This window comes from Aspergillus viridinutans (genome assembly GCF_018404265.1).
Source record: "Aspergillus viridinutans IFM 47045 DNA, scaffold_2, whole genome shotgun sequence".
NCBI classification, from domain to species: Eukaryota; Fungi; Ascomycota; class Eurotiomycetes; order Eurotiales; family Aspergillaceae; genus Aspergillus; species Aspergillus viridinutans.
Window position 1 is genome coordinate 3,625,336 of NW_025091218.1, and position 25,201 is coordinate 3,650,536.

General features: G+C 52.2%; 10 protein-coding genes across 10 annotated transcripts; 5 read left to right on the top strand and 5 right to left on the bottom strand.

Annotated features, from left to right (window-relative positions):
• Nucleotides 1–422: 422 nt before the first annotated feature.
• Aspvir_004696 (nucleoside-diphosphate kinase) lies at nt 423–1,324 on the top strand (the record flags this gene model as incomplete). Its single annotated transcript, XM_043267920.1, has 7 exons — nt 423–439; nt 559–589; nt 672–715; nt 767–870; nt 941–1,006; nt 1,072–1,136; nt 1,190–1,324. The coding sequence occupies 7 exons, from the start codon at nt 423–425 to the stop codon at nt 1,322–1,324; spliced, it is 462 nt and encodes a 153-aa protein (XP_043123855.1).
• Nucleotides 1,325–1,547: 223 nt separating this feature from the next.
• Aspvir_004697 (uncharacterized protein) lies at nt 1,548–2,183 on the bottom strand (the record flags this gene model as incomplete). Its single annotated transcript, XM_043267921.1, has 1 exon — nt 1,548–2,183. One exon carries the CDS (start codon nt 2,181–2,183, stop codon nt 1,548–1,550), a length of 636 nt encoding a protein of 211 aa, XP_043123856.1.
• A 591-nt stretch (nt 2,184–2,774) lies between these two features.
• Aspvir_004698 (methylenetetrahydrofolate reductase (NAD(P)H) MET12) lies at nt 2,775–4,917 on the top strand (the record flags this gene model as incomplete). The annotated part of the gene is made up of 2 exons (XM_043267922.1): nt 2,775–2,861; nt 2,935–4,917. 2 exons carry the CDS (start codon nt 2,775–2,777, stop codon nt 4,915–4,917), a joined length of 2,070 nt encoding a protein of 689 aa, XP_043123857.1.
• A 492-nt stretch (nt 4,918–5,409) lies between these two features.
• On the bottom strand, nt 5,410–7,031 carry Aspvir_004699 (tRNA-ribosyltransferase family protein; the record flags this gene model as incomplete). Its single annotated transcript, XM_043267923.1, has 3 exons — nt 5,410–5,590; nt 5,660–6,692; nt 6,791–7,031. 3 exons carry the CDS (start codon nt 7,029–7,031, stop codon nt 5,410–5,412), a joined length of 1,455 nt encoding a protein of 484 aa, XP_043123858.1.
• Nucleotides 7,032–7,295: 264 nt separating this feature from the next.
• On the top strand, nt 7,296–8,007 carry Aspvir_004700 (bifunctional thymidylate/uridylate kinase; the record flags this gene model as incomplete). Its single annotated transcript, XM_043267924.1, has 2 exons — nt 7,296–7,431; nt 7,478–8,007. 2 exons carry the CDS (start codon nt 7,296–7,298, stop codon nt 8,005–8,007), a joined length of 666 nt encoding a protein of 221 aa, XP_043123859.1.
• Nucleotides 8,008–8,061: 54 nt separating this feature from the next.
• Nucleotides 8,062–9,399, bottom strand: Aspvir_004701 (structure-specific endonuclease subunit SLX1; the record flags this gene model as incomplete). The annotated part of the gene is made up of 2 exons (XM_043267925.1): nt 8,062–9,103; nt 9,152–9,399. 2 exons carry the CDS (start codon nt 9,397–9,399, stop codon nt 8,062–8,064), a joined length of 1,290 nt encoding a protein of 429 aa, XP_043123860.1.
• A 2,332-nt stretch (nt 9,400–11,731) lies between these two features.
• Nucleotides 11,732–17,218, top strand: Aspvir_004702 (putative PHD transcription factor (Rum1); the record flags this gene model as incomplete). Its single annotated transcript, XM_043267926.1, has 5 exons — nt 11,732–12,097; nt 12,220–13,147; nt 13,205–13,299; nt 13,353–16,036; nt 16,096–17,218. The coding sequence occupies 5 exons, from the start codon at nt 11,732–11,734 to the stop codon at nt 17,216–17,218; spliced, it is 5,196 nt and encodes a 1,731-aa protein (XP_043123861.1).
• A 647-nt stretch (nt 17,219–17,865) lies between these two features.
• On the bottom strand, nt 17,866–19,059 carry Aspvir_004703 (1-aminocyclopropane-1-carboxylate deaminase/D-cysteine desulfhydrase; the record flags this gene model as incomplete). The annotated part of the gene is made up of 1 exon (XM_043267927.1): nt 17,866–19,059. One exon carries the CDS (start codon nt 19,057–19,059, stop codon nt 17,866–17,868), a length of 1,194 nt encoding a protein of 397 aa, XP_043123862.1.
• A 336-nt stretch (nt 19,060–19,395) lies between these two features.
• Nucleotides 19,396–20,847, top strand: Aspvir_004704 (putative exopolyphosphatase; the record flags this gene model as incomplete). The annotated part of the gene is made up of 1 exon (XM_043267928.1): nt 19,396–20,847. The coding sequence occupies one exon, from the start codon at nt 19,396–19,398 to the stop codon at nt 20,845–20,847; it is 1,452 nt and encodes a 483-aa protein (XP_043123863.1).
• A 576-nt stretch (nt 20,848–21,423) lies between these two features.
• Aspvir_004705 (putative SH3 domain protein (Cyk3)) lies at nt 21,424–25,137 on the bottom strand (the record flags this gene model as incomplete). Its single annotated transcript, XM_043267929.1, has 1 exon — nt 21,424–25,137. The coding sequence occupies one exon, from the start codon at nt 25,135–25,137 to the stop codon at nt 21,424–21,426; it is 3,714 nt and encodes a 1,237-aa protein (XP_043123864.1).
• Between the last annotated feature and the right edge of the window lie 64 nt (nt 25,138–25,201).

A 25,201-nucleotide genomic window follows, 5' to 3' on the forward strand; every position in this document is an offset into this window, starting at 1 on the left:
GAGCCACTCAACCTCTGAAAGTACCGTAATTATAAAACTTTCTGTGCTGACCTGCATCTACCAGAGCTGGAGGCCAACACGAACAATCATGAACAGATAATGCAGGTGATGATTCCAGGCTGGCCAGATTGGCAGATCGGGGGGAATTCGGGGTAAGCTAAAGTCCAACTTGGGTTAGTGTGGCGCTAGTACGAATGGGACCTAGCACCTAGGTAACCTAAGGTATCTTATATAATTAGTACTCAAACCTGAGGCATCCAGGCATCCGAGCTGCCCCTCCTGCCCCACTCGGTCTTGCAGTCCCCTCCTTATAATAATTTCGCCAGCTCACCGAAAGTCTACCTCTTCTTCTTTTTCTCTGAGCTGTTAACCAACCTCAATCGTTCTTCAGTATCTCCATCGTCTCTTATCAATCTTTCAAAATGTCCAACGAGCAGACGTAAGTTGACATTTCCATTCCAATTCCAAGCTCAATCCCAATTTTCCCCTTATTCTTCTCCGACGCTGCTTTGGGGGTTGTCCTCTCATCAGTGCGAGTAAAGCTAATCAATTCTGCAGCTTCATTGCCATCAAGCCCGACGGTGTCCAGGTATGAGGCTATGGCCGTCCTGCTGATGTTCAATGGTCTACACACTTCGAATGGGCATGGGACTGACTTGATCATCCTTTAGCGCGGACTCGTCGGCCCCATCATCTCTCGCTTCGAGAACCGTGGGTATGTATTTCTGGGACTCAATGGCTTATTACTCGCGCTAATTTTGCACAGCTACAAGCTCGTTGCCATGAAGCTGGTCTCTCCTCCCCAGTCCCAGCTTGAGCAGCATTACGCCGACCTCTCCGACAAGCCCTTCTTCAAGGGTCTTGTTTCCTGTGAGTTTTCCTTCCACATCCAAAACTGATGGCTTCTTTCTTCATGATGGTAACTAACCACTACATATAGACATGCTCAGCGGCCCTATCTGCGCCATGGTCTGGGAGGGCCGTGATGCCGTCAAGACCGGCCGTGGTAAGTTTTCGTCAATCGATGTGTCTCAGACATGAGACGAGCATATGCTAATGGTGCGACAATAGCCATCCTCGGTGCCACCAACCCTCTTGCCTCCGCTCCCGGCACCATCCGTGGTGACTACGCTATCGTAAGCTCTATTTCGGACCCCAATATCATGGTTTCTTTCTGACATTGCATTAGGACGTCGGCCGCAACGTCTGCCACGGTTCCGACAGCGTCGAGAACGCCAAGAAGGAGATTGCCCTCTGGTTCAAGCCTGAGGAGCTCATCTCCTGGAAGAGCGCCGCCTTCGACTGGATCTACGAGAAGGCTTAAATTTCTCCGTTCGACCTTTTATTTGGATGTCTGCAGTCCGTTACAGCTGAGGGTGTAGGAGGCAGTGTATGACATACATCAGAAAAGTCCCACGATAAATAAAATATACAGAACAACTACGGTGCCAATGGCCACATTTGCTTCTCGTATCCTTCGCCGGGATCTGGGAATAGGGCAGATAATTCTCCGTTGCGGAAATTTGCATAGAAGGTTCCATCACAAGCTACTTTTTCCCAAGAAGAGCCCCGACGCCCCTGCCTACCGGAGCGAGAACAGATCTCGCAAACCATGGCGTTGCCCATACACTAGCGACTATCCGTACGGGCAGTAGAGCTTTCGTGATTGCATAGGCAGTCGCGAACTCAAGCACAAGACGAACGCCTTTTCTGTCTTCCAGTCTCAATCGAGATTGGCCGGGCGATTCAGTAGTAGAGTCCTCGCCGGAAGCAGACCCATCGGCCTTCACAATATCCATGTCAGCATCCTCCACCCAACCTTTCTTTCGCAGCCAGCGACCGAATCGCTGAACTCCTTCGTCAAAGCCGCTTTTTGAGGTGAAATCCGGCAACCAATCGCCGTAATGGAACGAAGCGACCAGTCCGAGCAAAGGAACAATGGCTGTAATCTCGTGTAGTATCAAAAAGGACGTGATATGTGTGCCGGGGGCCCCCAGTAACGGGCTTGTATAGGAGCGTAAAAACGGCGGAAGGCGATCATTCAGCTTGCGGAGACGAGAGCGGTAGTCATTCGGACCTGCTGAGGGCGGTGTCGCCAGGCCACGCCGCAACCAAGATTGGGAGCGCACCGATGGACGAAAAAGACGCGAAGTTGAAGTCGCTAATGAACGCCATAAAGCCATCTCACCCAAGCTGTCGATGCCTAGCTAGACCCGACTTGAAGTTGATACTGCGGGTTCAACTGAAGTAGACAAGGATTAATGCTGGCTCTTGGGCAGACTTTCAGTTCTAACTTCAGAAATTATGGTAGCGAGAGGTCAATGCCATTTCTGACTGCAGTAGAGACTTCAAGGCCGGTCCTTGATCGATGATTCCTCATCATCTCCAACAGACTCGTACTGCGACATCCATCGACGGAGCTTGGAGAGGTTTGCCTTGTTTGCACTCTGCACAGCCGTATACAATGTCAGCAGATGTTCTCTATTTGCTGCGTATCTATCGGAAACGAACCATTGAAGAATAATGATAGGTAATGAACAATCTGATGAACCCAAAAGTAGCACTTGCAATGATATATCTCGTTAGAATGAGCTGTAAACGACAAATGCAACCTCTCGTTGTACTGGCCATGGTCGGCAATCGTGCATGTTTCCGTATCCGTTGATCGGAGGGGCCAAGTCCTTCCCTCCCGCATGCGCTGGCTCAGGTCCTCCTCCATCAACTACAATTATTCCCGCTATTTTTCTCACCACAGAGGAGAAATTTGGGTCAAGATGGAAAAGATCACAGACAAGATCGCGGCATTGCCGCCAAACGAGAATTACTTTTCTCTCGAGTTCTTCCCACCCAAGACGCAGATGGTGGGGTATCCCCGCACTCGTTTGACTTTTCTGGCGATGCGACCAGTTACTGATGGTGTTTCGAATGTTGTAGGGCTTCTCCAATCTACAAGCTCGTTTAGAGCGTATGTCACAAGCGCTGCGTCCCTTGTTCGTTACCGTCACTTGGGGAGCCGGTGGAAGCACTGCCGCCAGGTCGTTGGAGCTCGCGGAAATCTGTCAGCGCCAATTGCAGTTAACAACATGCCTTCATCTGACATGCACGAATATGAGCCGAGCGTTGATCGATGAGGCCTTGGAGGAGGCCAAGGTTCTCGGAATTCGAAACATCCTGGCGCTTCGCGGCGACCCGCCACGCAGTGAAGAGTACATGATGCACGGAGAGGATGATAGCAACAAGGACTTCACGTTCGCGGTGGACTTGGTACGATACATTCGCAAGAAATACGGTGATTACTTCTGCCTGGGAGTTGCTGCGTACCCCGAGGGGCACCCGGTCGATTCTTACCAGGACGTACAGGATCCAGTGAGGGATCTACCGTATCTGGTCGAGAAGACCCTGGCCGGTGCGGACTTCATCATGACTCAGTTGACATATGACATCGATGCCTACACAAAGTTTGAGGCAATGCTACGAAACCACGAGTCCGGTGCCTTTAAAACCATCCCAATCATTCCTGGGTTGATGCCTATTCACAGCTATAAGATTCTGACAAGAACAACGAAACTGAGCCATGTCCGGATTCCACCACAGATCATGTCGAAACTGGAAGCAGTGAAACATGATGACGATGCTGTGAAGCGCATCGGCGTGGATGTTCTAAGTGATTTAGTGGAGGCTATCAGGAAGATACCCTGCCCTGGGTTTAGGGGCTTCCACTTTTACACATTGAACCTTGAAAAGACAGTCTCTTTCATCATTGAACGATGTGGTTTGATACCTGATGATCCAGAAGACTTTGATGCTGTTGCGGACGATTACACCACCGCACCCACTGGAGCTCAGAACCGTTCTCTATTCCGGCGCAGGGCTTCGTCCGTCAACTCGCAACCACATAACCGTGTCATTGTCGACAGGTTACATGTGCCCTCAGACGGGTCATCGAGAGCATCGACTACACATGAGGCGCCCGCCACTAGCGCCGGAATGCCTGCGATGCCCCCAGATCGCAACACAACGCTCCAGATTTCGGAGGGTCAGGGAGCGCTCGGCAGAGAAGCGACGTGGGACGATTTCCCTAACGGCCGTTGGGGTGACGCTCGCTCGCCGGCTTTCGGAGAGATTGATGGGTACGGTCCTTCGCTGCACGTTTCGGGCACTGTCGCTCGGCGCGTCTGGGGCTATCCTGTGTCGCGCGAAGACATAAATGCACTATTCCGTCGCCATGTGTCTGGCGATCTCTATATCGTTCCCTGGTCTGAAGGCGGGGCAGAAGAGAATAGTAGTGGCTTGAATGCTGAGACAGAAGTCATCCGACCCGAATTGCTGAAGCTCATTGACGGCAAAGGCTGGTGGACTCTGGCGTCCCAACCGGCTGTCAATGGCGTCCGAAGCGACGATCCAACCTTTGGGTGGGGTCCTCCGGGCGAGGGGTTCGTCTTTCAAAAGCCATTCGTTGAATTCTTCTGTCCTAGCAAAGACTTCCAGACAGTGCTCAAACCACTCTTTGCAAAGCACGGCCATGAGAAGCTCGCATGGTTTGCAACCAACGCAAAGGGCGAATTCGAGTCCTCTCTTCCCGCCGACCCTGCCGATGCCGATACCATCGAGATGAATCCCCACAACGTCAATGCTGTGACGTGGGGTGTCTTCCGTGGCAAGGAGATAGTCACTCCAACCATCATTGAAGAAGTCAGCTTTAGGGCCTGGGGCGAAGAGGCGTACCGTATCTGGGATGAGTGGCGCCGGGTCTATCCCCGTGGCACCCCAACCGAGCGCTTCCTTGACGAAGTCAAGAACGACGTTTGGCTGGTGTGTGTCGTGGGGCAGGACTTTGGAGCCGGTACGGAAAACGGGTCGGAAGAAGAACAGCAGGAGACTAAGTGGATGTGGAATGTGCTGATCAACAGCCAGTGAGGTCTACAAGTACCTAAGTTGCAGGGCGATTGTACTAGATGTCGGAACAAGTCTGCTCGACCACGACAAGGGAAGATTTCGCCATGTTCATATCATGCTTGCTCGTCCACTACCCGGATCCGAAATGTAGTTCTTTTGTACTTATGTTTGAGATGGACGTTGAATGATATAGAAGGAATCAAGTGAGCCTAGATCTAATGACATAAATGTATTGTTAAGGTTGTCTAGAGGTTTCCTTTGATCGCGTAAAGGGACATGCACGGGAGAATCCAAGTCAGACAAATGTGTGGGTAATTGAAGTACCTTCCGGCCTCGAATGACAAATGCCTCGGTTCTGAAGATAGAACAAGACCAACGCCACGGCGCCAGAAGCCTGCATTGCGCTACTTTTTCGACCTCTCCTTTGTGACGAGACATTATATCATGACTGCTCGGACTCGCATCCGCTCGTCATGCTCTAAACTAAAAGAAACCACACCATATCAGGATATTTTAGGAGGAGGTTTTCTGCGCAAAGCCATGTGCTTCTAGTCCATCAGCGCCCGTATCTGGCGTGGCAATGGAGGATTCCGACTCTAGGAATTTCTCCGCCGCGTCGTCGAGACGACCATACACGCGGGGGAAGCGTCGGGGTTGGTGAGGTCCAGCAGCGGGGAGTTGGTGGCCGCGGAGTCTGTATGTGCGGAAGGGTTAGTTGATCAGAAGATACCGGGTTTTATGCAAATCCGAGAGTTATACGCACCTAGGGCCTTGGCCGGTTATTTCCGGTAATTCTGGGGCGTAAACCCGATGGAACATGTCGGCGTCTGCGTCAAAGGTTCCTCGCTCGATGCTCGCTCTAATTGCGGAGAAGAACTTGTCCATGGTGTGGTGGTTATGGATCTGGAGTAATGTCCATGCGAGCATTTCCTTTGCGGATAGTAGGTGGTGGATGTAGGCGCGGTGGTGGTTTTTGCAGGTGTAGCACTCGCAGGAACCGTTCAAGGGTGCTGTGTCTACTTTGAACGAGGAGGACCACAGGTCAAATGCGAGAGGTCGAGGTTCGCTTGCAGTCGTCTCTGCTGTGGACGGGGCTGGGAAGGTGAAATCCAAGGCTATCCCCGCGTCCGAGGTAGCCCCCAGGAAAGGAATGGTGAAGATATCGGCGCCGAGAGATACCTGACGCAGGATGTCGTGTGGTGTGGCTGGATCACTGAAGAGTAGTCGGGGCAGGTTGCCTAATTTCTCCGGGAGAATCGATAGCGATGCCGACTCGTGCAAAGCGAGACCGGAGATGTGAGGGCGTAGATCATGCTCAAGATCGGCCAGGTAGAGCGATTGCTGCGTATTCTCAAGAGGCAGCACCGGCGCAAAGTATGCTGATTTTGACCGACTTTCTTCTGGTACTGTTTGACCATAGAGCTGCTCCGTTGCATGCGAAGTGAATGCATGGGTCCTGTCAGCCATTTTTACCCTCCTCTTGGAGCCGGGAGTTTGTCCCTGGGCCAAGTCTGCTAATCCCACCACGATGTCCGGCCGTAGCTTCCGTACTGCTTCCACATATTCACCAGCCTCTAGCTGCCTGAATCCGACAGACGTCAATATGGAGATCGAATTAGGCGTGTTGTTTGGGGGGCAGGCGATCGAAGGCACCCGTCGCGGACCGAGAATGAGCAGGAAATCCTCAGGAACACTGATGAACTTGCGCAAGGCCGATTCATGCGGCGCAGTTGGTACTTTGTATATCGGCGGACTTGCCTTCCGGAGCGGTCCTGTATTTGCTTGCTTTTCTATGACTGATCTGAGCCCCGGTGGGCATCGAACATCGTCAGCGTCTATTTTCCTTGCTTGATTGTCACGAGTCGAATGCACGTCAACGCAGACATGAACCTACAATCCTCGAGACCAATAAACAGGCTGCCGATCGCCGTCTGATCGCGCATCACATCATGCACAATATGAGGTAGAGCCCCTCGCGACGTTAGCGGAATGTAATTGGGCGTCGGGATGGCTTTTCTGCCCGCAACAGCCAAATTTCCCAGCCGCGGGGCTAGGATCGGGGCAGCTGCAGGACTGAGAAGAGTGAAATTGACCATCTCATCCGGAGACTGCGACGATGCTTCAGGTAAGCTCATGACGATCGACAAGAGCGAGCTCGTGCCAATGTCTCTCGTTTGCGACTGGTGATCGTGTGAGGTAAGAAAGAAAGCTGGAGCTAAACGATCGACGATACTAGTAAATGCTAGCAATCAGTAAATCCGCTAAACACCGCAGTTTGCTTTCTTCTCCACCGCGTTTTGTGCCACACGCATCAGCCCAATCCTCCATTGTTCTCAATCACAATCAGACATTATTGACTTGACGCTTCATTTGATATTACAAGAAGCAATTCGGACAAGATGAATAGTCAGCAGAAACGTGGCGCTCTCATTGTTGTCGAAGGTCTGGATCGAGCGGGCAAATCCAGCCAATGTGAACGTCTACGTGACTCGCTACAGGCATCAGGGCACTCGGTGAAGTATATTCGGTTTCCAGGTATCTATTGCTCCTCAGTTGTTTCCCTTTTCTGACCGTGCGTTAGATCGAACAACTCCCATCGGAAAGTTGATAAACAGCTATCTACAAGGCCAGTCACAATCGGATGACCATTCGATTCATCTCCTCTTCTCAGCAAATCGCTGGGAGATTGCGAAGAGCATTGAAGATGATATAGCCAACGGCATCAGCGTCATAGTAGACCGCTATTCCTACTCTGGTGCCGTTTACTCAGCTGCAAAGGGCAATCGTAATCTGTCGCTGGAGTGGGCATGGCAGCCAGAAGTCGGATTGCCGCAGCCAGATATGTGCCTCTTCCTCCGCATATCACCCGAAGAAGCAGCAAAGCGTGGTGGATTCGGCATCGAGCGCTATGAGAATGAAACTATGCAAAAGCGCGTGCGCGAGCTATTCCAAACGCTCTTTGACCTCCAGCAGGGTGATTACATTCACGCGATTGATGCCGGAAGGTCCTTCGATGCAGTGTCGCAGGATATTTTGAAGTTAGTGACGGACTCTATCGAGAGACTTGACTTCACGGGGCCTTTGAAGAGGCTGGGACCACTCGCAAACTAAGGCATTGCCTCATGAGTCCCAGCAGAACTGGGAAAAAAAAAAAGGGAAACTCATTCACAAAATTTCTGCGTCATCGCACTCGCTGTCCTCGATAACAGTTTCTAGTTTCGGGGCAGCTTTCGAAAGGGTCTTCAACCGAATGTCTGTGTCGGAGTCTGACTCTGATGCCAATCCCTGCCACCAGTCTTCATCAAGAAGAAATTCATCTTCGGCATCTTGACCGAAACCATCATCTAAATCGACTGATGCGGATCTTAGCCTGGATGAGCCAAACCTTTTATCGGCAACCTTGCCAGTCACGTCACCGTGTTTTCGGTCAGCTCTTCTCTTCCGTTTCAAAATTTCCAGCAGCTCTTGTTTCGCGCGACTCCGGAAGCTCAACTCCTTCATCATCAATGGCCACTCGACAGTGGCCTCACATGCAGGACAAACCCCATGCCTTGGGGTTAATTGATTTGGCTCTCGAGACGCATCAAGGAACTTTCGCGATAGGCATAGTAGATGGCAGGTACAGTGGCATTCCGCCTGCGGGCAGACAGTTGTCAACTCTTCCTTTGGGACGATTTGCCCCTGGCATACTTGACAGCGCACATCTTTAGGGTCGTCGAGAAGGAATATGGCTTTCTCTATATAGTCTCGCATTGTAGCATAGGTGATCTTGGCATTTTCGACGCCACCAAACCTGGTGTCATTCCCACCGGCGTGTGCGCCGATCTCAGGACAACTCCCGTCCAAGATGACCTTGACAGGGCTCCGAAGACGAACATCAACTCGATCATACCAAGCTTTCCAAGATTGATAGATGTCGCCCGAGAAAATTCGTATTTTTAAAGGCCAGTGAGAGAAGTATGTCGACCTCAGCAGGCGATGTAAATCGGAGAAATGGGTGTCCAACGACCTCGGGGGGCGACGACGTCTTTTGCTTTTCTTAGGTGTCCCCTTGCCGTTGGACTTAGCCGAATCACATTCAGAATCGAGAGACTCCGGCTCCTGAGATTTCGCTTTCCTTTTTCTCCTGGGCTTGACCTCCGCAGAAGCTGAGCTTTCTTCCTCTGATCGTAGGTGGCGCGAGTACCAAGGATTTTGCCAAGCCCATCTTTGGAAGCGTTAGATTCTGCACGCAGATAAATAGGGAGAGACGCACTCAAACTGCAGAGCTGCGAGTCGGCTCGTAAAACCTTCGACCACCAGAACCATCTCCCACGGCCTCAGCTTCTCGGCCGCAGTCCGACGAGCGCCTCCCTTGACAACGCCATTGTGCTGTATGAGTCGTCTTGCAGGATTGGGCGTGGACCCGATATAGAGAGAGGCATGTCGCACAGTCGAGCGGAGTAGATAGCAGCAATAGAAAACTGGGATGGGCCTTGAATGCTCTGTTGGGATGTCATCCATGGCACTGTTTGTCAGTAGAAATCCGAGGCGACGTCAAATAAACGGCCCTGGATATTCCGTATTTCAAAGCCTTTCAAGCTGAGGCTTCGGGTCGACATTCCTCCTTTTAGTTCAAACAACAATACCGCCTATAGCGCTAGATGCGCCAGACTTGTTGATATCAGGTTTTGTGTTCTTCTATTCCAGTATTGTTGTTGATGGTCCAACATCAACAAAGCGAATCACATGATGAGTGCAGATAAGCATTACCTCTTCTGCCTAAGGCATCACATCGCTCAAACATCACTCGAACTACTAAATATTACTATTACACACCAACAGCTGGAAATGATAAGAAGAAAGCGAATCTGCAATGCCAACCTGCAGATAATTACTGTACACGTGTAGGGTACTACCTTATGGGTCTATAGTATTACGGAAAGCTGCCCGCAGATTCATCCAATCTCTAAGTTACCACCTCAGGGATAAGCTGGAAATGAGACATGACGTGAGAACAAGTGCCTCCTCTGGCTTCAGTGAGCTGGTCAAGATGACGATAAAAAGACGCTCTCCATAAAAGCAAGAGATTGCAGCCCTGGGCCAAGTCTATGATATTGTCATTAAGTCTTTTTCTGAAGAATAATGATGATTGTGGTCGCATGCGGTCGGTCCATGGTTGGCATGTCATGGAGATTTAGCGCTGGTCGAATATCTACTCTGTAAGTAACGCAGGGAAATACCTCTTGTAAGGATACGATCACGAAACCATGGACCTCGGGCTTCGAGTTTTGTATGGAGTAGAATACAGCCTCGTTCTCCACCAGAGGTCGCAATAAGTGATCGAAGTCCGCATAGCTAACAAGCTAGGGACGATCCATCTCTTATTTGCAAGGCCGACGGTGGCCCAACCCATGGACCTCGACAGAGGTATGTATGGAAATTGCCTTACCTTACCTTACTGACTTACATGGTTAATTACCTAGGTACTATTGGTACGGGGTATGTAGGTGCATACCTTACCTAAGGTAGGTATGTAGGTACCTATGTTCTGTAGGTACCAAGTGTCCTCTGTTGTGTCCCTGCTGTGTTGCCCCTACTACTACTATCCCTACTAGCTAGAGATGGTTGTCTGGACGCCTTTTTGGCTTAGTGGTTGGATATGACATCCTCCATCGACCTGGGCCGATGTGGGCAGGTGTGCATATGGCTAATATAGACTACCAAATTAACCGCAGGAAGTGGCTTAATCTACAGAGTATTCATCATGCGAAGAGCACCTGATGACCTGATAACCCTCTAGCCGATGATTGCACTCCATTAGTCAACGTATGAGATTCTTGCCAGTCATTGATTTATCTAAGTTGGTACCTCAGACCCTGAGCCGAGTACCTATCCGTTAAGGTTACCCTATCGTTCGTTTGCGGCATATTGTAGGTATGATACAGTAATGTAATGATCAGTATTTCAGTTGTTTCGCAGCTGTAATTATTATTTCTCGTACCTTTACCCTTTTCGTTTCTTATCCTTGGGAGGGTTCGCTACCAGCCTTACTATCAGGTCTCACTCAGGCCATGAGGCTGCGCAAAGCCATGATCTCCCTTTCCGCTTCGGGGCGTCCGTCCATCTCAATCTCCAGTGGCTTTTCTTTTTTCTGCTTTGTCCTCGTAGTATTCGTCCCTTGTGTCATTATTAATTTTTTGTCTTTTCCTTTGAGCATTCGGAAACCGTACTTCGCCTTTTTGTTCTCCTTAGTTGTCCTACTCTCTCCTAAGAGTTGTAGCACTAGTACATACCAGTAGCAGGAGGTGGATAGATATAGACATTTGCCTGACCAGCTCACTACTATCACTCCACTTACTAGATAGTAGTGGGATGTGTTTTAACGGCACTCTACCCTTCGCCATCTCTAACTAGTGCTAACTTCACCTGATTATTGATTGATTGCTCGAGACTAGACTGCCTCCAACCACCGTACTCCGCTGTCCTGACCTGCTTTTTCCTCTTCCGAGATTCTCCACACTAAACCCTCCCGGGACCATCTCGGCCTCGCCTTTACTTCTCTCTCTCTCTCTCCTTCTCTCTTCCTTCGCTCGCTCTGCTAGTGTCAAGTACGATTATTCCTCCGTCTCGATCATCACCTTTTGTCTCCTGTTTGCTACCCATCTTCCTATTTAGAGGACACTCAACTATTAGACAAAAACTACGGGGACAATTATCGCTTGTGTTCGACTCTTCCTTTCATCTGATTTAGTCCTCAATGCGCTTTTCGCTTCGGACTCCCTCTCCCTTCCGTCCGCGATAAATCACGCGCAGCATTACTTTTTGTCCCCCGGCTAGCTGTCGTTACCTAGAGATGGTGGCTCCGGCCTCTACGGGCGCGATTTCGACAGGCGTACAGCCTCCAGCGAACCGTCAGCCTACTCGATCCTCTAGCACCCACCCGTCGCATTCTCACAATGTACCCTTGAGCGCTCGAAGGTCGGCACCCCTCGACTTATCTACGGTCGAACGACGAGGACAACCCAATGCTCCTCGAGAACCCAGCAAACGAATCCGCCCCCATGGCTTGCAGGAAGCTCCGACGTTCCGTCCGACAGAAGAAGAATTTAAGGATCCCTTGGAATACATACGCAAGATAGCGCCCGAGGGCAGGAAATATGGAATCTGCAGAATCATTCCACCAGAGAATTGGCAGCCGCCGTTTGCTATTGACACAGAGGTATGCGAGTTGTCTTCTCATCCCTGTGCTCGCTTCTACACACCCTGTTCGCTTCCATATTTCTTCTGAGGCCGCGGGATCACCATCGGGGAGATCCGATGCTAACATTCACCGTGTTCCAGCGATTCCACTTCAAGACACGTCGGCAGGAGCTCAACTCGGTTGAAGGAGGTATGCCCCCGCGTTCAGCCACTTTCGCTGCCGGTGCAACTCCGCAGCCTAGTTCTGACCCAGACTCAGGAACACGTGCAAACTTGAATTATCTCGACCAGTTGGCCAAGTTTCACAAACAACATGGCACCAACCTGAACCGATTCCCTAGCGTGGATAAGCGTCCCTTGGACCTGTATAAGCTCAAGAAGGCCGTCGAAATCCGTGGCGGGTTCGACCAAGTCTGTAAAATGAAGAAATGGGCAGAGATCGGGCGTGATCTCGGGTACAGCGGCAAGATCATGTCCTCCCTGTCGACCTCACTCAAGAATTCGTATCAGAGATGGCTTCAGCCTTACGAGGAATACCTCCGTGTGGTCAAACCGGGAGTGCAGCAGCAACTGGAGCTAGAACATGGTGGTCCGTACACACCGTCTCCGAACCAGTCGCCTATGGCTAAGAAACCCGTCTTGTATGACCACATCGCACCATCCGCGACGCCCCAACCTCCTCCAAGTATTGCGGCCGCTGGTGGTCCCCATGGTACTCCAAAGGAAATTGAAGCCACTCCTGATAAGCCCACCCCTCCGGTCGAATCCGCGGCCCCTCGGCCTGTTACGTCCGGCTTCACTCCTGTCAATGCCGGTGGCGGCGGTTTTACTGCTGTCAATCGGTCTCCATCCTTCGTCGCCGTGAATAGCGGCCCAGTTGTCAAGAAAGAGGCCGAGACTGGCTCGCTTACGCCGCAAAGCGTTGCTGAACACCCTCAAAGTTCGACACCTGTCCCCAACGGCAATGGAAGCCATCCCATGAAACGCGCTATCAGCCATGAAAGTGGCTCCCAGACTGAAGGTGGAGAAACAGACGGAAGTGGGCGAAGAAGCAAGCGCCTTCGAAAGGGTAAGCATGTGTCTTATCAACGTGTCTCGTGGTTCGGTTCGTCTGACTTTCGGCTAGATGCACCACCACCCACTGTCGCGGGTTCGCACATGAGCCTCCTCCGTCCTGCTCCGCCTCGGGCACGCAAAAGCGACAGTCGGAAGATCGGAGATGTAAGCATAAAATCTCGGATCATTGAATATGTAACAGTATTGACTATTCTTAGAAATGCGAAGTCTGTGGCAAGTCCGAGGATCGACCCTCGATACTTGTGTGCGACAGTTGCGACCAGGGTTACCACAGAAACTGTCTTGATCCTCCTTTGACGACTATCCCCGAGTATGACTGGCACTGCCCCAAGTGCCTGGTCGGCACAGGCGAGTTCGGGTTTGAAGAAGGCGGAGTCTACTCGCTCAAGCAATTCCAGGAGAAAGCAAACAGCTTCAAGCAGAATTATTTCGCCTCCAAAATGCCTTTTGACCCGGTGTTGAATACTCACCGGCGAGAGTCTGAGGACGACGTGGAACGCGAATTTTGGAGACTGGTCGAGAGCTTGACTGAAACCGTCGAGGTTGAGTATGGCGCCGACATCCATTCGACCACACACGGCAGTGGCTTTCCTACAATTGAACGCAATCCACTTGATCCCTATTCAACAGACCCTTGGAACTTGAATGTCCTTCCTTTCCACGGCGATTCACTTTTCCGTTACATAAAGTCGGACATCTCTGGTATGACCGTTCCTTGGGTTTACGTGGGCATGTGTTTTTCGACATTTTGTTGGCACAATGAAGATCACTATGCCTACTCGGCCAATTATCAGCATTTCGGCGCAACGAAGACTTGGTATGGTATTCCAGGGTCCGACGCAGAAGCATTCGAAGAGGCCATGCGCCAAGCGGTTCCAGAGCTTTTCGAGGGTCAGCCTGATCTACTTTTCCAACTCGTCACTCTGATGCCACCCGACCAGCTGAAAAAGGCCGGTGTAAACGTATACGCTCTTGATCAACGGGCTGGACAATTTGTCATCACCTTCCCGCAAGCATACCATGCTGGTTTCAATCACGGATTCAACTTCAATGAAGCCGTGAACTTCGCCCCTGTGGATTGGGAGCCTTGGGGCGCAATGGGAGTTGAGAGACTCCAGGCTTTCCGCCGCCACCCGTGCTTCTCCCACGATGAACTGCTGCTGACGGCAGCCGCTCGGGATACTTCGATTACGACGGCTAAATGGCTAGCTCCGGCTCTTCAACGGACATGTCACCGAGAGCTTGCAGAGAGAGCAGCATTCATCCATCGACATCGTGAAATAGCACCGCACAACTGCGCACTTGGTCCATCGGACTCCTCAGCTGCTGGTGAATGCCAACTGAAGTTTGTGGTTGAGGAAGAAGATCTTCCTGAAGATGACTACCAGTGTCAGTATTGCAAAGCGTATACATACTTGACGCAGTTTCGTTGTCACAAGTCCGGCAAGACAGTGTGCCTGCTGCACGCGGAGGCTTTTGATTGCTGCGGAGAGTCACCCTCTCAGCGACTGTTAGGCCCAGACCATACACTGCGTTACAGGATGAGTGACGATACACTGAAAGCCCTCGTGCAGAAGGTCCAAGAGCGTGCCAGGATCCCGGAAGCGTGGGGGGAGAAGCTCGACAAGGTTCTGGAAGATGAGCCGAAACCCCAACTGAAGGTCCTCCATAGCCTACTAAGCGAAGGTGAGAAAATCCCATACCACCTGCATGGTCTCCAAGATCTCGCGGCCTTCGTCCAGCGCTGCGATAAGTGGGTTGAAGAAGCAACCAACTACATCACCCGGAAGCAGCAAAACCGGAGGAAAAACGAGAAGGCTTGGCGCAAGAGTACTTCTAAGGCCGCGCAGCTGGAGGAACGTGATCGTGAAGTTCGCAGGGTAGAAAACATGTACGCCCTTCTTGCAGAGGCTGATAAACTTTCCTTCGACTGTCCACAGATGGCGGCTCTGGAAGAGAAAACCCGCGAGATCGAGAAATTCCGCCAGGACGTTAACGTTGCCCTTATGAACCCCCATATACGGTCGATCCAGGAAGTGGAAGAGTTGGTGGAATCGGCTCGCAATTTCAATGTGGAAATACCTGAAGTGGAAGGATTGGAGCATATTCTTCGACAAATGAGGTGGAATGATGAAGCGCGTCGCAAGCGTGATCAGTACATGACTCTTAAGGAATGTCAAGAACTCGTCCAGGCTGGCGAACAATTGGGACTCTCCGAAACCAACGAACATCTCAGTCACTTCAAGGAGTTGTTCCGGCACGGTGAGACTTGGGAAGCGAAAGCGAAGGAGTTGATGTCTGTAGAATCGGTTCACTATCAACAACTCGAAGCCTTGTCTGCGCAGGCGCTACGCTTCCCTGTCTCTCCCGAAACGCTCTCGGCCGTCGACGCGATATTGACCAAACAGCGTGAAGCGCAGAAGAAAATACAGAGTCTATACGAGCGGAGCAAGAATCCAGATTTCAGAAAACGTCCAAAGTATAAAGAAGTCCGTGAACTACTGGATTCTCTGGAGGCATTGAATAGCCGGCCCACGGGAGCAATTGACCTGGAGCGTGAGCAGAAGCGTCACGAAGACTGGATGCGAAAGGGGAAAAAACTATTCGGGAAAGCCAACGCCCCTTTGCACATCTTGAAATCTCACATGGAGTATGTGGAAAAGAGGAATTCATATTGCTTTGATTTGGAAGATCGCTGCCGGCCACCTGTGGAACCCTCATCTCGAGATAACACCCCTGACGGTCTTTTGGAGAACCACACCACGACAACCACCACCACCAGCATGTGGGGTGGTGGAAAGTCTCGAAAGCGGGATGTCTTCTGCATTTGCAGGCATTCCGAGGCTGGGATGATGATTGAATGTGAGGTCTGCCATGAGTGGTGAGTATATACTTCTTTCTTACCTGTAGCTGCAAGATGGCTAACCTGGGGATTTGTAGGTATCACGGTAAATGCTTGAAGATTGCAAGGGGCAAAGTCAAGGAGTTTGACAAGTATACTTGTCCCATCTGTGACTGGCGTCAGAAGATTCCCCGAGATGCTGCTCGCCCCAAGCTCGAGGATCTCCAGGATTGGCAGGCCGAAATCCCAGGCCTCCCTTTTCAGCCGGACGAGGAACAAGTCTTGGAGAATATCATCAACCAAGCAACTACCTTCCGTGATTTTATACAGAGCTTTACCAATGCGGCTTGCACAACGACGGAAGAGGTTCCTACGTTGGTCTTCTACCTGCGCAAGATCGAGGGCGCCGAGGTGTTGTTGGCGTATGAGACAAATTTCTTCCGCCAAGAGATCCATAAATGGGCACCTGTTGCTCCGGAACCGCCACCAATACTGGAGCAGTCCCTGTCGACGCGCAAACCACGCCCGACAAAGCAGCAAAAAATAATGGCGCAGTTGGGCGTCGAGCGCCCAGAAGATCTGCCTCCTCATCTACGTACCAAGCAACTGAACCATGCGAAGCGAAAGTCTCTCGATTCACAGACTTCTCGACCTGCAACACTACAGCCTACACCTCATACTCCCGGTGAAGACTCCAATCGCCCTGGCCCAGCTTTGACTCCCATGACGGATGCACAAAATCCTCCATATCCTTTCTCTGCCAATTACTCTCTTCCTGCTAGCGACTCTACTCCGGCATTTGCACCTGGACCGTCTGCATTCCTGCCACATGTTTCAGCACACTCTCCTTCATTCCCTCCGCGATCTCCATCACCGCATCATGGGCTCGACAGCGCTCTGTTCAGCTCTCCTCGGTTTAACCGAGATCCTACCGAGGGTCCTCCAGTAGTTGACGTTGACAATCAGGACCCCTTTAACAGTAGTCCTCGACACAATCTCGATGATGATATTTTCGCAGATTTGACGAACCAATATGCGGAGCCCGAGCCAGAACCGGAGCCTATGGAGAACACGCATGCTAACGAAGCATTGGAGGCCCTCGATGCAAGTAATGGCGGGGACCACTCTGACGCCATGCAAGACGACGACTCTCCTGATACTGGAGTAGATGGTGACATGAACGGTCAAGCCGACGCCGAAGACACGACAGAGAGTTCTTGATATGACCATCTCAAATGTTTTCACGAATTGAAGCACTGTTCCGATCATATTCCTCGATTCGGCAACCTTTCTGATTCCACAGATCCCTATCTCTTTTTCCACACCTGGATTTGCGCCGCCAATATGGGGATGTGAAGTCCACGTGGGGCTAGTTTTCACTTTTTAGAAGGGCATTCTAGCGGCGTTCACATCTGAACTGGCGACTAGTTGCGGCGTTTTTTATACGCGGGTTTTCTTTTCTTTTTCTCCTTTTCGCTGATGACTTTTCTGCTTGTTGACTTTCTATTTAATGATGCTCTTCTGAATGCTTCATGTGCTCTGTACGTTAGTTGCTGCTTTTGCGCATGGTGGCGCGTATGGTGTATGAGGAAGGCGGGGAGTTGGGTCCTTTTCTCATCCGTGTTGTCTATTTCTTTTCAGTGTCTTCACGGTTCTATATACTCTTACGGCCCTGCGGAGGTTGATCCCTGATGGATGACGAGTGAAACCACTGTTGTTTCTGTGATTCTAACATTCTTCAGCCTCTCTGTTTCTTCGCGCCGATAGCTCCCTTGGGGTGCGTTCGATGTAATACTAGCCAAAATACCTTATTTGTATCTCTTATCAATAGAATCAGAGTTCTAATCTCACTGTCTAATTCCTTGCCGCTATGACTCGACCATGTCTGCATAGGCGCCTAACGCGGCCTGTCCTCCAGTGTGGATGAAAAGCAGGTTCATGGAGTCGGGGCGTTCCCAATCTCGCGTACGAAGTGACCAGTCCTTTGCCAGGTCCCCTTGCTGTACCCAGTGCGAGAGTCCCCGTATGACCTTTGAAGTGTATACGGGATCGAGCATTATTGCCTCCCTTTTTGCCATCAAGTCCAGCGCCGTGCTTGTCTGTGCATCTAGAACACCATATGCGGTGCCAGCGAAACGATCATCAAGCCGAACATCCTCCATGGAAATGTCCTTTTCAGCATCCAAACCAATAAGAGCAGCGGTGCGACGCGCAAACGTGAGCACCCGTTCCTCATGGTACTCCCGAGGCTTGGTAGGCGAAGTCAAGATCCCGATGACTTTCCGAGGCGGTTTACTCGACCCGGTTCTGCCTTCCAGCTTCTCCAACAGCTTCAGCCCGGCGATCAGACCACCCACCGTACTGCCACTCCCGCACGCGACGAAGATATAATCAAAGCGCCCACTCCCATTCAAATCCTGAGTCTGTTCCTGCATCGCAATCTCAAACGCACAGCGCGCATAACCCAACCCACCGAGAGGATGCAGACTCGCCCCGGAGGGGATCCAATATGGCGCCTTGCCCTGCGCGCGTAATTCCTCCAGAATCCCAGGGATTGGATCCTCCTCCTCGTCTGCGGGGACAGTCGATGACTCGAGCATCCTCACCTCTGCCCCAAGGAGACGGGCAACTTGCGGGTTTCCCGTGCGCAGGAACGAAGCTTTGTCGGTTGAGGCGGCTAGACCGCCGCCTGTGCCTTTGTGGAGGACGACGACTGCCTCGAGGCCGAGTCGGTTCGCTACTGCGGCAACCTGCACGGTGTGATTGCTCTGGACGGCGCCCTCGGTGACGAGGGTTGGGGGGGTTCCATTGGGAGCGCTGTGAGAGGGCCGGATGTCCGGGATGATGTATTCGAGCTTGCGATATTTGTTCCCTGCGCAGGCAAGTGGAGAGGAGTGATCTTCTCGTTTGGCGTAGAGGGAGATATACGGTGTTTTGGTTGTGGTGTTGTTGTTGTTGAGGTACGTGGACAGAAGTGTGAGGGGGTGAATTGGGGAAGGATGAGGGTATAGCAGAGGATATCGAGGAATCTGAGCAAATGCTGCCGGCAGAGAGACTGCCATCTCAAGGGAAGATGTAGGGAGTGTATGTAGTTGGACTACTCGTAGACGTTGACCGAGATATATACTAGGGCTGTTTATGCACAGAAGGGTATCTAAATAGTTGATTAGTCGACTGAGCGGGAATATACGGGGAAATTGAGGCCTACCACGCCATAACAATATCACTAATATGTACACTCGTCCAGAACTGATGCCGAATCTGGCATTGGAAGGTATCTTTGAGCGTTTGGATGCAGACCAGTTGATTGCTGACCGGGCGGTGTCGTTTTGCCGATGATGTCAACTATCACGAGCTTCCCTTTTCGGACTTTAATGACTTCTGCAATTGCGAGCAGGATGGCTCGTTCCCCGCCCTCCTCGCAGAGCCTGTTACGATTTCTAAAGCAGGCGCGTCAATCACATCTGAATTTCATTGCCGGGGGCTTGTCATCCTCCTCGCGGACAGAGACTCCCATCTACGTGGTGGGAAACCCTTCGGCCGATCTTGACTCCGCCATCTCCGTCATTGTCTATTCTTATTTCGCCCATAATCGCATTCCAATTGATTGTCCTCGACCTCATATTCCCCTGATAAATCTACCAAATGTTCCTTCTGGTCCAGAACTGCGCAGGCTCCGCCCAGAGTTTGTAAAAGCTTTCTGCCTCGCTACCACAACCCCCTCAGTTGAGGGGGAGGACGTATGGGATGAGACCCCCGAAACCGCAGGACGGATCCTCCACGAACATATTCTCACCGTTGCAGACTTTGCAGCCCATCTAAAGCAATATCATGCTGATCATACGCACCATCGGATCACCACAGATGCCACACTCCTGGACTGGAACGCACTACCCCACCGAGCGCCCAACGGCCAACGGGGAAAGGGATCGATAGATGGTTTGCCCTCGGTCGACTTCTGCACGGTGGGCTGCATCGATCACCACGTGGACGAAGGCTTTCTCCCGCCCGTCGAATCCCTCCCGCGCGGTCAGCCGCTGCTTGTGCGGCCTGCGGGCTCCTGTACTTCGCTTGTGGTCTCGACACTGCGAGAGCTGGATCTCTGGCAGGCTGACACCGAAGGAAACACCACCTCAACTGAGATGATGCAGCTCGCCAAGCTCGCCCTAGCCCCTGTTCTCATTGACACGACCAACCTCACCGCCAAGGACAAAGTCACCGACGCCGATACAGACGCAGTACACTTCCTGCTCTCCAAAATTGACCGGTGTAAGTCCACACCCGGCTCAAGCTGGGACCGTGACGCCTTCTACGAGCAGATCCTCCACGCCAAGCAAAACAGCCTCGATTTACTCACCGTAGACGAGATCCTCGGTCGAGACTACAAGCAATGGACCGAGACGGCCCACCAGGACTCTAGTTCCATTCATATTGGCTTCTGCTCGATGGTCAAGTCGATTCCGTGGATCGTACGGAAAGCGGGGAGCCCGGAGGTGTTCCTGGATGCTCTGCAGGCATTTGCAAAGCGCCGGGAACTAGGGATCGTGGTTGTCATGACGGCGTTTACCTCGTCTGCGCAGAACGGCAGGTTCTGTCGCGAGTTGATTGTCTGTGCTCTACACGATGGGCCGGCGGTTCAGGCGCTGGAGGCATTTACTGCGCAGGCTGGCCCGCAGCTGGGGTTAGAGGAATGGAACTCGGTCGAGGGCGACTCTGAGGATTATACGCAGGTCAAGTCTGCTTTCAACGGCGATGCCCCTGTATGGAGGCGTATCTGGCTTCAGAAGGATGTGACCAAAAGCAGGAAACAGGTCGCTCCGTTGGCGAGAGGTGCCGTTACAGGTCAATGAGAGATTCTAAGAGTCTGGAAATTTGCATTCATGCCAGGGCGATTGATGGCAGTTGGCCACTTTGTCCGTTGAATGTCTTATTTCACACAATGATGAATCTCTCGAGATGTCTCCATTTCCAAGTCTGAAATCTCTGCACATGTAAAGAGGGAAATCTATGATTTGGCTTGCCGCGCCTGCGACAAGCATGCTCCATTCAAATTCACACAACATGATGCACACACATACAGAATGATAAAAGAAAAAAAGCTCTTACATGCCAACACCGCTCCCCATGACCATTGTCCCATTAACTCCGAACACATAAACGCGAGTACGTTTACATCAGTGGTCCCATCAAAAGAATGGAAATGTAGAAGAAAATAAAAAACCAGATGCAGCAGAGGAACAAATGCCATGCCCCGACCCGGTGTAGCCGATGCAAATGCAACCATGGCGTAAAGAGAAATACAACAAAAAGCTGGCCAGAAATGCAAAAATACGCCGGATAGTCACATCGTCCGCGCGCCATGAATTGGCTCATAGATTGGACGAAAGATCATTTACCATATCAAGACATAGAAATGCTTGTCGTGTCTAGAAACATTCCCATTCACAGAAAACACACCACCGGGCAACGCGGTCAGCGAGCACGAGCCCCCTCCAGGTCCCGCGCTCGCCGATCTTGATCACGGTCTCCCACACGCTGCCATCGGCGGTGGGATCTGACGAAGAATCGTTGCTGATCATATGGTCTGCCTTGCGAGTGAGCCGGAGGATCTTGCCGGACGGCGACTGGATTGCCAGCTTGGCCGGTTTTTCCCGCCCGGACGATGACCTGGTGGACGATATGGCCGAAGTAGAGGCCGAGAATTCGTTTGAAACTGCAGAGACTGAAGACCCGCCTGCGGAACTGGAAACCATACTGAGTGCACTTGCAGGTCGGGCGAAAATCGACGGCGAGACGCGCCCAGTAGGACCCGAATCGCTGCCGTTTGTCGGGGAAGGCAGCGAGGAAGGATGTTGCCGCACCGCAAACACAAATGTGTTGTTGACCGCAAGCTTTGCGCACTGAGGTTGTATGATGTACAAATCATGCCGTTGAGCATGAGGTGTCGGGTGGCGTAGAACAAACTCATATGGAGGGTTCTCGCCAGTGTGGATTATTGGAAGGGCAAGTGCCAGCGGATGGGGAATGTCTTTGCTTGAGTGCATCAGGCCCTTCTTGCCAGCGTAGATTCTGACTGTCCCCTGCCCTTCGTCACCCGGCAAAACAGCTTTCACAGTGAAGCGTTTCTGACCAGCGACCCAGTCTGGCTGCACCAGGGCACGCTTGCGAACAACCTCCCCACTCTCAAAGAAGTCGCCGTCGGCATCCCGAGCGAAAGCGGGCGCCTCAACTTCTGCCGCACATTCCACGTCCGGCGGCACGAGAAGGCGGATTTGTAGAAGCTCCAGCCCATCAATTCTGATCAGGCTGGTATCATAGTCCGGAAACTGCAGGTTCATCTTGAAGTAAGGTGGGCACGCTGTAGGAAGGGCTAGCAACACATCTGGCGAGATGGGCGGGCATATGTGTTGCTCCTCTGGATGCAATGGCACATGGGTATAGCAGATCTCAAGCGGACGTGCCAGGAAATACCAGCTTTCGGCTGTTGACGAGCCAGTGGTTACGAACTGATTCCTTCGCGGGTTGGTCGGGTTTGCCAATGAACAATCGATAACGCGCCATTCGCCGTCTACCAAGACCGTATTCCACCAGTGGTTTGGCCGTGAAAGACTGTCCAGCTCGAACAATTCACCGGGTGTTTTGAGAAACCCTTGCACTACTTCCGCATGAAGACCGACTGCCGCGCACATTTCCTTGACAAGGAACGCGACTTCCTGAGGACTTCCTCGTCTTGTGTGCAGAATTCGTTTCAAGTCAATTCCGATCTCCTCCACGGGCTCGTCCCAGGCAATTTTTTCACTGACCCAAGTGAAGATAGCTCGCAATCTCTGAACATCGCTCTTGTAAGGTCGGCACACATAGCCCTGCGCAAGGCTCATCGGGTTGGTCATCGGTGGAAGGCTGTTGACAAACCGAGCACTTTTATCGACGAGGCTCAAGTTTACCGTGTTGAAATTGGTGGGCTCGCTGATCGGCAGCCCGTCAATACTTTCGTCACCTTCGGCAGTCTCGTGAAGCTCCTCCACGGCGTAGATCACAGGATAGTCCATCATCTGGCAGCGCTCGGCTCTTTCGATACGTTCGTTGCGGCTCGGCGAGCTTGCTCGATTCACGTCACGTCGAACCTGCACCCAGTCTACCGTGCCAGACCCTGCATCGCGAACCGAGTCACGTCTAATTGGAGACATTGCCCTGCCTTTCGTAGGTGAATAGGATCCACCACTTTGTCCCACAGCGATACTGCTTCTGGCATTCGCGGCACCGGTCTTGGCTGATTCGAAGATCTTCTTGAAAAACCCATGCTTCTTCGCCTTTGGAGTGGATAGACCACCAAAAACAGCGGTAGATTCGTTGGAATCGGCAGGAGGATGAGACCAGGGTATAGCAGACGAAGCGCCTTGCCGAGAGGTGTTGTGACTTGAGTGGTACGATATACCAGTAAGAGGTGTCTCAGGCCGAGGCATGCGTGAAACATCGCTGAAGCCTCTTGAGCGAAAGGTTTCCATGGCCGTGTTTGGTCTTTCGTTACTTGTCGTCAGGCCTCGCCTGGCATAACTCCCTGCACTTGTTGCGCTGAATGCGCCCGCCGACGGGCCACTCATCAAGCTCGGGCTCGTTTGTTCTGTGCTGGCTGTCAAAGCCGTGCTGATACTTTGCACACCGCTCGAAGCAGTCGTGGTACTGGATTTGTTCGTGTGACTTCGATTCAGAACGTCTTCTCTCAAGTCCTGCCCCGACCTTCGACTCCTTAGGTATGGATACTGCGCAGGGATCGAGTTATGCCTTCCGTGGTGAGCAAGATGCTTAGGTGGCGGAGGCGGAGGCTCTTCGTCGTCCTCCGGAGGCAGTATGTCTTCTGATCCTCTGCGACTCTGTTCCTGCATCTGACGCAGCCGGCTTTCCATTCTCTGCACGTAGTTGTTTAATTGCGGCGGCCCGTCAAGGTAGTGGTCATGGCCGTATATGGTGTTTCGATGTATGTGATTCTCACGGAATTGATAATCCTGTTCACCTTCAAAACCGAGGGATGTCAAGGGCCGGTGACCGTGCCGCGCAGGTCTGCTGTCGCGAAGGCTATCAAAAGCCTCAGGACACCAAGGATTATCAAATACCGGGGCTGGCGATGGTGAATGGGCCCCCCGCGACAAGCCCATGTCTTCCAGGGAAGTCATGACATCTTCCATTGCGTCGCGAAGAGGTGACGGAGTGTTCCCATTGGCGTCCGAATGAGCAGCTGGAGATGGAGTCCTTGACATGGTCACGTAGCGGTCATTCATATCCAGATGCGCGGGGACAGCCATGTCCATGGAAGGTCGCCGGTTCACTGCAATTCGATGCGGAGGGGGAGGCGGCGGCGGCGGCGACTCTTCGCGCTCTTGAAGCTGCAACGGGGAGATCTCGCGCGACGAAGGGCGAACTGACGGAGGTCGAGCTAGCGGGGTCTGCCTGACAGGCACGGACGGCGGCAGAAGATCCATATCATCTGGGAGGCGAGGGGACGGGGCGCGGGACGGAGGCCTGGAGCGTGAGAGACCCTCTCTGGCTGGAGCGGGACTTTGTGGTGGAAGATCGGCGACCGGCGGCGCACGGGGTGAGACTCCACGGGAAGAAGGTCTATGTTGCGAGGGAGGTCTGGAAAGAGAGCTCTGGTTTTTCACCGCAGTTGTTGGTGTGCGCAGAGGTTTGACACTCCGCGCACGGCTGCCATTTCGAGGTGGCGTCTGCGGAATTGAGCTTGAAGCTTGTGTCGTCGTTGTTGTCGCACTCCGGGCCAGCTCCGCCGGGGCCAAAGCTTCCTTGTGAGCCTGAAAGGGCTTTCTAAATACGGTCTTCTGCTTCTTCGGAGCGGAAGTGGGATTCGTGATTGGAGAGCGTCCGGCAGTAATCATGGGGCTCGCCGCTCTAGGGACAGGCACGAAATCCTCGCCCAGAACCTCCACGAAATTGGATGGAAAAAGCCCGACCATGCGCCTGTCACGGCGCAAACGGCCCATCCACCATTGCCCATCTCCTGCATTCAAACACTCAATAAGATCGCCCTCCACAAAGCCGAGATCGCGTTTTGTTTCTCCTCCCCACGAGTAAATGGCACGACACCAGCACGGGAACCGCGTAGGTAGCTGAGGTGCCGCGGGCGACATTGCGGCTGGGGTGCCGGCGCAATGAAGCCCTGCCTTCGAATCCGACCGGGAGATGTAGAAACAG